Consider the following 12510-nt stretch of genomic DNA (forward strand, 5'->3'; position numbering starts at 1 on the left):
AATTATAATACACAAGAACTTTGAAATGGAAGTTTAGGATAAAGGTTTGACTTATAACTGATTTCATCAGGTAGGATGTCTGTCAGTCTGTTAATACATTTCTTATAAAATGGGTCAAGAAAGCTCATCATATATCAAAATATATGAGGTTGCCCATGTATAGATTCTGCTTAGTGTGCATTACCAACTTCTATAAAAGCCAAGAGCGTAGACCAGAAGAGATGCAGAGAAGAGAAGAGATCTCAGAAGTTCCATCAAGTGGTAAGAGCCTGTGCTGACTGTGACTGAAAGGAATTTAACATCATCACTTATGCGTCTGTACTCAAAGTAATTGTGTTTTTTTATTTTATATTAATACATTGAAATTATTATTATTATTTTTTTTTATCCAAGGTTTGTGAACATTTCATCTGGTCTCAAGAACAAAAGGCAAGTGAGTTTATGATTCAGTGTGTGGATTAGGGTAGAGGAAAACTGTCGTTATAGTCTGTATTATAGATGAAAACTGGTGAAGCATGCTGTTTTTAAAAACCTATGTAATTTATTTACAAAGAAATGTGTTTAAAATGTATTAGTAAGATGAATTTAAGGAAGGGGTCCCATTGACCCTTTATTTTGGTGCCAAATATACCACCTATTGTATTCGCTTTTATTGTGTTGTATTGTATTATGTTTTTCTTCTACCACTTTTGAGTCTATGAGAGCCCATAGAACCCCTTGTGGGAAAGTTATACAAATTTAGCCCAAATGCAGAGGACATTTGACACAAAAAGAAGCGGGAAAGGGCCAATTGATGATGCTATAATAGAGCAAAACATGAAATTGGTTCAAACTACAGAACTGATGGTCTGATTAAATTCAAACTTGGGATGCAGTGTTGCTATCATAATCCATCATGAGATTTGCATAAATATAAATCATTAGAAAAGTTAATATAATGAAACCAAATCTGTGACAGAAATTTCGTAATATTTGTTAGGAAATATTTGTCTGTTTCATACTCGTAGCAGGAGGATACACTCAGGCAGAGAGACCACAAGTGAGACTCATAGTTGGCAGTGAAAATCTCTGTATTGTCCTGAAACTCATATATGCCACAATTCATATTGTACTGTATGTGCCATCCCCTGACACCAGCATTTCAATTTCATCACCAGAAAGACATATTCAATTGACATTTTTGCCATTAATGGGCCCTTTACCTGCTTCTTGCTTTCTATCTAAATGTTTATCTAGTATTGTTTTATGTGTCTGTATTCATGTGTAAGCCTACACTTATATGCCTCTTTCCTAACACAATTCATGTGTTTTATATTTTATGTGTCTTGCCTTTGTTGAATATTTATGAAATTTGTAATGGATAAGTTGATATTTTCTCTCTTTAGTAAGCCGCCACCATGAGTACAGACGCGGAGATGGCCGCTTATGGCAAAGCTGCCATTTACCTTCGTAAGCCTGAGAGGGAGAGAATGGAGGCTCAGGCCAGACCGTTTGATGCCAAGTCTGCCTGCTATGTGGTTGATCCCAAAGAGTTGTACCTCAAAGGAACAATCAAGAGCAAAGACGGTGGCAAAGTCACAGTTGTTTTGCTTGACACTAAAGAGGTACATTTGAATTTCCATTTCAAGTAGATGCTCATTAAATTACTTAGGCCTATTACATTGTTTTATTTTATATCTAATATCTTAATTTATCAAATTTATAGGAGAGAGTTGCTAAGGAAGAAGATGTCTACCCAATGAATCCTCCCAAGTATGACAAGATTGAGGACATGGCCATGATGACCCATCTCAATGAAGCCTCTGTGCTGTATAACCTCAAAGAGCGTTATGCTGCATGGATGATCTACGTAAGTTCTGAAACGACATAAAAAGCATTTAAGTTCATTTTTTCTGTGTTGTTAGAATCTGACCATGTCTATGCTCATTTCAGACCTACTCTGGACTCTTCTGCGCAACTGTGAACCCCTACAAGTGGCTCCCAGTGTATGATGCAGAAGTGGTGTCTGCCTACAGAGGCAAAAAGCGTATGGAGGCTCCACCACACATCTTCTCTGTCTCTGACAACGCATATCAGTTCATGCAGTGTGGTAAGACATTATGGAATTAAATTCTACCGAATTAATTAAGATGAAGTAGATGTTGCTGTTAATATAATAAATATTTACCGGATATTTTACAAATTGCAATCAACAGATAGAGAAAACCAGTCTGTCCTGATTACGTAAGTATTTTCATTTAATTTCAGACCATGACAAAAATGAAAAGTATAACATAGACGGAAAATTTATGGAGATATTTACAAAATAGAATTTAAGATTGAACAAAGATTGAATATACTTTGAAAAGTCTACATGTCTTTCAAACTTCTGTCTTCTAATCTCTTATAAACCAGTGGAGAATCTGGTGCTGGAAAGACTGTGAACACCAAACGTGTCATCCAGTACTTTGCCACAGTTGCAGTGTCAGGTGTCAAGAAAGAGACCAGTAAAATAAAGGTATGAGATACAAAACTATGTCATATATATTATTTTAAAAGATGATGATTTACACTCATCTCACAAACTATACGATATGTGAATTAGTGAAATGCCTATAAATTGTGTTTAGTCATGAAATAGAAAAACAATTGAAAATAAATGAAAACCCTTCAAACATCACAGGGCTCTCTTGAGGACCAGATCATTGCTGCCAACCCTCTGCTTGAGTCTTATGGAAATGCCAAGACTGTGAGAAATGACAACTCCTCTCGTTTTGTAAGTTAACCACTGTTTATTTACAGTACAGATGGTCAGTTGTGTTCAATTTTACTGTACAGAGTTTTCTATAAAGAGATTATAATAATTATTATTTATGTATTATACTCTTATGATTTAAACAGGGTAAATTCATCAGAATTCATTTCGGCGCCACTGGAAAACTGGCTAGTGCTGACATTGAGACATGTAGGTGGACATGATTTAATTGATCCATCCTGAACAGTTGTCTTTGTCTGTCACTCTTTAGATGATTGTGACTCAAGTACATTCTCTCAACAGATCTGCTGGAGAAGTCTAGAGTGTCATTCCAGCTTCCAGATGAGAGAGGCTACCACATCTTCTTCCAGATGATGACCAACCATAAGCCTGAGATTGTTGGTAGGTGCACATATTTCATTAATTCAATGTTTCTGATAATATTGTCAGATGCTCTTTCATAAATGCTGTGAATTTTACAGAAATGTCGCTCATCACCACCAACCCCTATGACTTCCCCATGTGCAGTCAGGGTCAGATCACAGTGGCCAGCATTGATGATAAAGCTGAGCTGGATGCTACTGATGTGAGTCATTGCTATTTGAATATTGACATTCTATTTAAATATGGCAAATTATATATTTTATTATTCTCTGTAATTTACAGGAGGCTATTGACATTCTTGGTTTCTCAAGTGATGAGAAAGTGTCCATCTACAAGTTCACTGGAGCTGTGCTTCATCATGGTAACATGAAGTTCAAGCAGAAGCAGCGTGAGGAGCAGGCTGAGCCTGATGGCACAGATGGTGAGACTTGTGTTATCCTGGGCTTTACAATAGTAACCACTGCACCGACTTTGCTGATAACAGAAACTGTGTTTAAAATGTTTAGTGTAAATATAAACTAAAAGTTGCATGCATATCAATAAATCTAAAAATGAAAGGGAAAGTACCTAGTACCTGATTTATTATAATTTTACATAAAAGACTCTATAAAGAAAAGATAATTTATTCAAAAATGTATTTAACAGAGGCTGACAAAATCGCCTACCTTCTGGGTTTGAACTCTGCTGATATGCTGAAGGGTTTGTGCTACCCCAGAGTCAAGGTCGGAAATGAGTATGTGACCAAAGGCCAGACCGTACCACAGGTATAGTAACATTTCACGCATGCCATGTGTTTAACCTAAAAGTCTGGCTAATTATTGCAGAAGCAGAATAAAATATCCATTCTATTCTACTTACAGGTGTACAACTCTGTTAGCGCCTTGGCCAAATCTATCTATGAGAGGATGTTCTTGTGGATGGTCATTCGTATCAACCAGATGTTGGACACAAAACAACAAAGAAATTTCTATATTGGCGTACTGGATATTGCTGGCTTTGAGATCTTTGATGTAAGAATGATTCTTTTATCTCTTTTTATGTCAAAATGAATGCTATTCAGAAGGTAGTAAATGTTTCTGTCATTTTTTGTCCTCCAGTACAACAGCATGGAGCAGCTGTGTATCAACTTCACCAATGAGAAACTGCAACAGTTTTTCAACCACACCATGTTTGTGCTGGAGCAAGAGGAGTACAAGAAGGAGGGCATTGTTTGGGAGTTCATTGACTTCGGCATGGACTTGGCTTCTTGCATTGAGCTCATTGAGAAGGTTATCAATGGTTTATGAATTTACTAATTTCCATTGATCCTATTCTCAAAATCTCCTATTTTTGATAATAAACAACATTCTTTTATAAACAGCCCATGGGTATCTTCTCCATCCTTGAAGAGGAGTGCATGTTCCCCAAGGCTTCAGACACTTCCTTCAAGAACAAGCTATATGATCAGCATCTTGGCAAGAACAAAGCTTTTGAGAAACCAAAGCCTGCCAAAGGCAAGGCTGAAGCCCACTTCTCCCTGGTTCACTACGCTGGAACTGTGGACTACAATATCACTGGCTGGTTGGACAAGAACAAGGATCCACTGAATGATTCTGTTCTGCAGCTGTACCAGAAGTCGTCTGTCAAACTGCTGGCTACTCTCTACCCACCTGTTGTTGAGGGTAAAGAAAAAATCTATTTAACAAAACTTTGACTCAGTTTTGAACTTTCTTTCTTGTTTTTGCATTTATTTTGCAACTTCTAGTTTCCTTTGTATTTTTATCTCAATAGATAATACTAAAAAGGGAGGCAAGAAGAAGGGTGGCTCCATGCAGACTGTGTCCTCCCAGTTCAGGGTATAGAGATGACATCACAGCAATATTGTTTTATTTTAGAAAAAAAGAAATACAAAGCATGCCAACCTTTTTCTATTCTCCACAGGAGAACTTGGGCAAACTCATGACCAACTTGAGGGCCACTCACCCTCACTTTGTGCGTTGCCTGATTCCTAATGAGTCCAAGACTCCAGGTAAAGTATAAAAAAAAAAAAAACGTACAGATATTTTGGTTCTCAATATATATGATGAAGTTAATTTACCAAGTTCATGGTGTAAACTGTTTGTTTTAGGTCTCATGGAGAACTTCCTGGTTATCCACCAGCTGAGGTGTAACGGTGTTCTGGAGGGCATCAGAATCTGCACAAAGGGCTTCCCCAGCAGAATCCAATATGGTGACTTTAAGCAGAGGTAAATGGGACCACATGAAAACAACATTTCCTAGGAGGCTCCTAATTAAAAGATATGAAGTATTTTGATACATTTTCCACAGATACAAGGTGCTGAATGCCGGTGTTATCCCAGATGGACAGTTTATGGATAACAAGAAGGCCAGTGAGAAACTTCTGGGATCCATCGACATTAATCATGACGACTACAGATTTGGACATACAAAGGTTCATTATTCAGCTTTACAATCTCCAAAGATTCAGTGATCATGGTCATTTAGCTTATACAGTTTAAATCAATATATTTTGATTTACTGTTTTACATAAATTCAGGTGTTCTTCAAAGCTGGTCTTTTGGGTGTTCTTGAGGAGATGCGTGATGAGAAACTGGCTGCTCTGGTCACAATGACTCAGGCTCTCTGTCGTGGTTTCCTGATGAGGAGGGAGTATGTGAAAATGATGGAGAGGAGGTGATTATTGTCATGAGTAAAGATGACATCAATGTTAACTGTGCAAACTTAATGATGATTATGCCATTTAATGATGAATTATTCACAGGGAGTCGATTTACACCATCCAATACAACATCCGTTCATTCATGAATGTCAAACACTGGCCATGGATGAAGGTTTATTACAAGATTAAGCCTCTTCTTCAGAGTGCAGAGACTGAGAAGGAGCTGGCAAACATGAAAGAGGACTATGCAAAATGCAAAGAGGCTTTGGTTAAGGCTGAAACCAAAAAGAAGGAGCTTGAAGAGAAGATGGTAGCACTGTTGCAAGAGAAAAATGATCTGCAGCTGCAAGTAGCATCTGTGAGTATATTTTATAATTAACTGAATTTTGGCTACATTAAAAAAGAGCAAGGTTGTTTCCAATGAAATAGCAATCTATTTTACAAACAGGACTCTGAGAATCTCTCGGATGCTGAGGAGAGGTGTGAGGGTCTGATTAAAAGCAAAATCCAGCTTGAAGCTAAACTCAAGGAGACAACTGAGAGACTGGAGGATGAGGAAGAAATCAATGCTGAACTGACAGCCAAGAAGAGGAAACTGGAGGATGAGTGCTCTGAGCTGAAGAAAGACATTGATGACTTGGAGCTCACCTTGGCTAAAGTGGAGAAAGAGAAACATGCCACTGAGAATAAGGTTAGAGATTGAGTTGGTTTAAGATTAAATTGAATCTCTGTTTTATATATTGATATAGAATATGAATTGTAATATTTAAGCTTATTTGGAACAAAAAATCCTACAGGTCAAGAACTTGACTGAGGAAATGGCAGCTCAGGATGAGAGCATTGCTAAGGTTACGAAGGAGAAGAAAGCCCTCCAAGAGGCACATCAGCAGACACTGGATGATCTTCAGGCCGAGGAGGACAAAGTCAACACCCTGACCAAATCCAAGACAAAGCTTGAGCAGCAAGTTGATGATGTGAGTTGATGATGTAAATTAATTATATTAATTCATCAAATCAACTGTTTTCGGCTGTTAACATATTTTATATATCATTGTCCTGTAGCTTGAGGGTTCCCTTGAACAAGAGAAGAAGCTCCGCATGGACCTGGAGAGAACCAAGAGAAAGCTTGAAGGAGACCTGAAATTATCCCAAGAGTCCATCATGGACCTGGAAAATGACAAGCAGCAATCTGATGAGAAAATAAAAAAGTAATTAAAGCAGGACATCTTTGAAAAAATTGACATTTTTTATTGTTGTGTTATGTTTTTTTTACAACTACTTATTGTTGAACAGGAAAGACTTTGAAACAAGTCAGCTGCTCAGCAAGATTGAAGATGAACAATCTCTAGGTGCTCAACTCCAGAAGAAAATCAAGGAGCTTCAGGTATTTAAAGATTTTTCAAACATTACATCATTATGATCAAATACAGATAACCAAAAATCTAATTAACTACTTACCACCATAGGCCCGCATTGAGGAACTGGAGGAAGAGATCGAGGCTGAGCGCGCTGCTCGTGCCAAGGTTGAGAAGCAGAGAGCTGATCTCTCCAGGGAACTTGAGGAGATCAGTGAGAGGCTTGAGGAGGCTGGAGGAGCCACTGCTGCTCAGATCGAGATGAATAAGAAGCGTGAAGCTGAGTTCCAGAAGCTGCGTCGTGATCTTGAAGAGTCCACCCTCCAGCATGAAGCTACTGCTGCTGCCCTCCGCAAGAAGCAGGCAGACAGTGTGGCCGAGCTGGGAGAGCAAATCGACAACCTGCAGCGTGTCAAGCAGAAGCTTGAGAAAGAGAAGAGCGAATTCAAAATGGAGATTGACGATCTTTCCAGCAACATGGAAGCTGTTGCCAAAGGAAAAGTAGGACATTTTATGTTTAAAGAATACATAACATGTTGAAGTTTTTCAATTATCTAATGACTTTTGTATTTGCAGGCTAATCTTGAGAAGATGTGCCGCACACTTGAGGACCAACTTAGTGAAATAAAATCCAAGAATGATGAGAACATTCGCCAGTTAAATGACCTCAGCGCTCAAAGAGCAAGACTTCAAACTGAAAATGGTAACTAATGACAATCATGAATAAATGTATAGTATTCCAACAGTAACTGAGTGTGGTGTATTAAGATTATATATAGCACTGAATTTCTGACAGTCTTATCAGAAGAAAACACAATTATTTACATTTTGCTTTCAAGGAGTTTGTTTTGATAGTAACTGATAGAGACAGCACAATCTGACGCAGTGAATCTAAATCTATACAGGTGAGTTTGGCCGTCAGCTGGAGGAGAAGGAGGCTCTGGTTTCTCAGCTCACCAGAGGCAAACAAGCTTTCACTCAGCAAATTGAGGAGCTTAAGAGGCTGATTGAAGAGGAGGTTAAGGTAATACAGCATAATCAATTCATGAATTACTTTACTGTAGAGACAATAATACAATAATATTATGCGACTCTGTCCCTTAGGCTAAGAACGCACTGGCCCATGCTGTGCAATCAGCCCGTCATGACTGTGACCTGCTCCGTGAGCAGTTTGAGGAAGAGCAGGAGGCAAAGGCTGAGCTGCAGCGGGGAATGTCAAAGGCCAACAGTGAGGTTGCTCAGTGGAGAACCAAATATGAAACTGATGCCATCCAGCGCACGGAGGAGCTTGAAGAGTCCAAGTATGTATATTATTGTATAATATTCCTAACTCTCACAGCTATTTTATAGATTAGAATTCAAAATAATGTGTATTACTTAACAGGAAGAAGCTGGCTCAGCGTCTGCAAGAGGCAGAGGAACAAGTTGAGGCCGTGAACTCCAAATGTGCATCTCTGGAGAAGACCAAACAGAGACTCCAGGGTGAGGTGGAGGACCTCATGATTGATGTGGAGAGAGCCAATGGTTTAGCTGCCAACCTTGACAAGAAGCAGAGGAACTTCGACAAGGTAAACAGTTTTAGTCATATTATATTCTCTTTGTAAAGTATTGCTGGAATGGGCTTTGTTCAACATTTTTTAAATAAACTCTATCCTAAAATATCTCCACCAAAGGTCCTGGCAGAATGGAAGCAGAAATATGAGGAAGGTCAGGCAGAGCTGGAAGGTGCCCAGAAAGAGGCTCGTTCACTCAGCACTGAACTGTTCAAGATGAAGAACTCCTATGAGGAGAGCCTGGATCAGCTGGAGACCCTCAAGAGAGAGAACAAGAATCTGCAGCGTAAGAATGAAGCCGTTAAATTAGGAAAAAAACTTAAAGGGATTGTTCACCCAAAATGAAAATTCTTTTACTAATTACTGACCCTCATGTCGTTCCAAACTCGTGAGACTTTTGTTCTTATTCGGAACACAAATTAAGATCTTTTTTTATGAAATCTGAGAGCTCAATTTATATGGATTAGTTTTATGATCTCTTTATAACCTTTTTGAAGCGTCAAAGAATCAATTGTGTAGCTGTCTATGGAGGGACAGAAAGCTTTCAAATTTCATCAAAAAGATCTTCATTTGTGTTCCAAAGATGAACGAAAGTCTTACGGGTTTGTAATGACATGAGGGTGAGTAATTAATTAATGATAACATTTTCATTTTTGGGTGAACTATCCCTTTAAATGTTCTAATTCTCAGTGAGCATTAAAAAGTAAGCTCATATGATTAATGAATGTGCATTATGATACATATTATATGTTTTTCTCTCTATAGAGGAGATTTCAGATCTGACAGAGCAGATAGGTGAGACTGGTAAGAGCATCCATGAGCTGGAAAAAGCCAAGAAGATAGTGGAGACTGAGAAGTCAGAGATTCAGACCGCCCTGGAAGAGGCTGAAGTGAGTATCTGGAGATCAATATGGAATTCTTGCTAAAACCATCATACAGTGTTGTATTCATCAATACACTGTGTGTATTTTCATTCTTATATTTAAATGTTGTTTTATTTTCCATAGGGTACACTGGAGCATGAGGAGTCCAAGATTCTTCGAGTCCAGCTTGAGCTAAACCAGATCAAGGGAGAGATTGACAGGAAGCTTGCAGAGAAGGATGAGGAGATGGAGCAGATCAAGAGGAACAGCCAGAGAGTCATTGAATCCATGCAGAGCACTCTGGACTCTGAAGTCAGGAGCAGGAATGATGCCCTGAGAATCAAGAAGAAGATGGAGGGAGACCTTAATGAGATGGAGATTCAGCTGAGCCACTCCAATCGCCAGGCTGCTGAGGCCCAGAAACAGCTCAGGAATGTTCAGGGACAACTCAAGGTATGCATAGGAATTCTTCTTTTTGACTTTGGGATGTATTCATATATATGTTTTAATAATCTAACATATGGTAAGTACAGCCTAGCAGAAATCACATCGAAAGCTCATTCTTCAGCTATTGTTATGTTCAGGATGCCCAACTGCACCTTGATGATGCCCAGAGAGGACAGGAAGACATGAAGGAGCAGGTGGCCATGGTGGAGCGCAGAAACACTCTGATGCAGTCTGAGATTGAGGAGCTGAGAGCTGCTCTGGAACAGACAGAGAGAGGCCGCAAAGTGGCTGAACAAGAGCTGGTGGATATCAGTGAGCGTGTTGGGCTGCTGCACTCTCAGGTAAGGGCATATTGTTTCCCTGAAATTAAGGGAATTGAGAGCATCATTCAAAATGTTCAAACTGTTGCTTTCCCTTTTGTAGAACACAAGTCTCCTGAACACCAAGAAGAAGCTTGAGGCTGACCTTGTTCAGGTCCAGAGTGAAGTTGATGACACTGTACAGGAAGCCAGAAATGCAGAGGAGAAGGCCAAGAAGGCCATCACTGATGTGAGAAACAGTAGCTGTCAAATGTTTCATAAGACGCTTACGTAAATTTTACGTAAAAAATGTGGATCTAATGACTTTCTGTATTAATGCAAAAGGCTGCAATGATGGCAGAAGAGCTGAAGAAGGAGCAGGACACCAGTTCTCACCTTGAGAGGATGAAGAAGAATCTGGAGGTCACAGTGAAGGACCTGCAGCATCGTCTGGATGAGGCTGAGAATCTGGCCATGAAAGGAGGAAAGAAACAACTCCAGAAGTTGGAGTCCAGAGTAAGCCTCTTTATAATTATGATATGGGCAAGGTGAAGTATGTTATATGACTGGTTTGAATAAAAATAATATGTTCTTTAGGTCCGTGAGCTTGAGGCTGAAGTTGAAGCTGAGCAGAGACGTGGAGCTGATGCTGTTAAAGGTGTCCGCAAATATGAGAGGAGAGTGAAAGAGCTCACTTATCAGGTATGACCATATTCCTCACAAGTTTGTTCAGACAAAAGAGTCTGTATAATAGTGTATGTACTGACAATGCCTATTTTTAGTAAAGGATCAATGCTTAATTTTGTAAAAAAAAACTTTTTTTTAAGACTGAAGAGGACAAGAAGAACATCACAAGACTCCAGGATTTGGTTGACAAACTGCAGCTGAAGGTCAAAGTCTACAAGAGGCAGGCTGAAGAGGCGGTATGTAAAATTTAATCGAACATTTTGACACTGTAATTATTTATATTGGAATTCTAATTTGATGAAACACGATACATGAACCATATTAAAAAAAAACTTTAGGAGGAGCAAGGCAATGTTCACCTGTCCAAGTTGAGGAAGGTGCAGCATGAGCTTGAGGAGGCTGAGGAGCGTGCTGACATTTCTGAGTCTCAGGTCAACAAGCTCAGAGTAAAGAGCCGTGATTCTGGAAAGGTTAGACTAAGTAGATGAGTTGTTTTGCATTATTTATTCAACTTGTTTATCCAAATACATGAACTACCTCTTAGAAGAAGTAGTGGAACTATAATAATTGCATTTTGCTGATGTTACATATCCTAAATGACATTTGCACATCTGTATTCTCTTCATTATGTAAAGTGAAGAACATTTTTGTTAATAAGACTAATGTTTAACTCTTCCTTCTTTCCCAGGCCAAAGAAGAATGAATCTTTAAAACTTGAAAGGAGCATTTACTGAAGTCATATAATATGAATGTTTATTGTACAAGTACCTTTCTTAATAAACCTGTTTATTTCAGCAAATAATTAGCCTTTTTGTGATTTTTCAACAAGATACACTATTACAACACTAATATCTGATCTGTATGATTACATTAAACCTTATTATTCGCATCACAAGAGTGCTGAGTATCAAGAGTGTCTTGAATCCAAATTTGAACTTTTAAAGGTTCCATAAAAGTTCAAAAGGTTTCATAAATTTTAATTCTCAGGTTTACTGAATGCATTCACTCAAACATTTCTGCTATAAAGTTTCCACCCTGGACTGATGTTATTGACTATTGCAATATTCTGTGAACTAGCCTTCCAGTTAGCACAATTAAGCCTCTACAGATGATCCAGAGATCTAAAAAGTAAATATAATACCTGGAAAAAGCTATCTGTAAACTATAACATTTATCATTTTCAATAAATTATATTATATTATATTATAATATATATTTTATATATATGTTTATTATAAGTAGGCCTATATATAATATAATGCAATTAATTTATAATATAATACATGCATTTATAATATAATACCCCATAATGAGCAAGCAACAGGGTGTTTTTCTGAAATACAAAAATATGAGTGAATGACACGTGTATGTACTATGTAATATGTGAGTACTATGATGTATCACACAACACTCCCACATCAAGCACTGAATGAGCCAGAGATGGCTCAGTCACATCCAGTCTAATATCTCGCAAATGTTTGCGGTAAACATGTTTACCACTCAGTGAGAGAGTGGTAAAACGAAATGGG

The 12510-nt window shown here is 38.3% G+C and overlaps 1 protein-coding gene across 2 annotated transcripts; it reads left to right on the plus strand.

The window, feature by feature from the left end:
• Positions 1–408: 408 nt before the first annotated feature.
• LOC309499405 (myosin heavy chain, fast skeletal muscle-like) lies at positions 409–11778 on the plus strand. Of its 2 annotated transcripts, XM_082170629.1 has the most exons (40): positions 409–433; positions 1390–1604; positions 1706–1849; positions 1933–2089; positions 2196–2223; positions 2395–2497; positions 2663–2755; positions 2881–2944; positions 3038–3136; positions 3217–3320; positions 3401–3539; positions 3764–3882; positions 3979–4128; positions 4216–4386; positions 4479–4779; positions 4889–4953; positions 5039–5126; positions 5226–5343; positions 5426–5549; positions 5655–5791; positions 5880–6135; positions 6226–6468; positions 6575–6751; positions 6840–6985; positions 7071–7161; positions 7244–7633; positions 7709–7835; positions 8038–8156; positions 8237–8433; positions 8517–8700; positions 8806–8971; positions 9451–9575; positions 9693–10001; positions 10133–10336; positions 10419–10544; positions 10640–10810; positions 10892–10996; positions 11122–11217; positions 11320–11451; positions 11670–11778. In XM_082170629.1, exons 2-40 carry the CDS (start codon positions 1398–1400, stop codon positions 11682–11684), a joined length of 5790 nt encoding a protein of 1929 aa, XP_082026755.1. In that variant the 5' UTR covers positions 409–433; positions 1390–1397; the 3' UTR covers positions 11685–11778. The 2 variants fall into 2 exon arrangements, with proteins under 2 accessions (XP_082026755.1, XP_082026754.1); XM_082170628.1 differs by lacking the exons at positions 409–433; positions 1390–1604 and having other exon boundaries at positions 1710–1849.
• The last annotated feature ends 732 nt before the right edge of the window (positions 11779–12510 follow it).

The sequence above is a fragment of the Leuciscus leuciscus genome (assembly GCF_965113295.1).
Source record: "Leuciscus leuciscus genome assembly, chromosome: 5".
Lineage (NCBI taxonomy): Eukaryota > Metazoa > Chordata > Actinopteri > Cypriniformes > Leuciscidae > Leuciscus > Leuciscus leuciscus.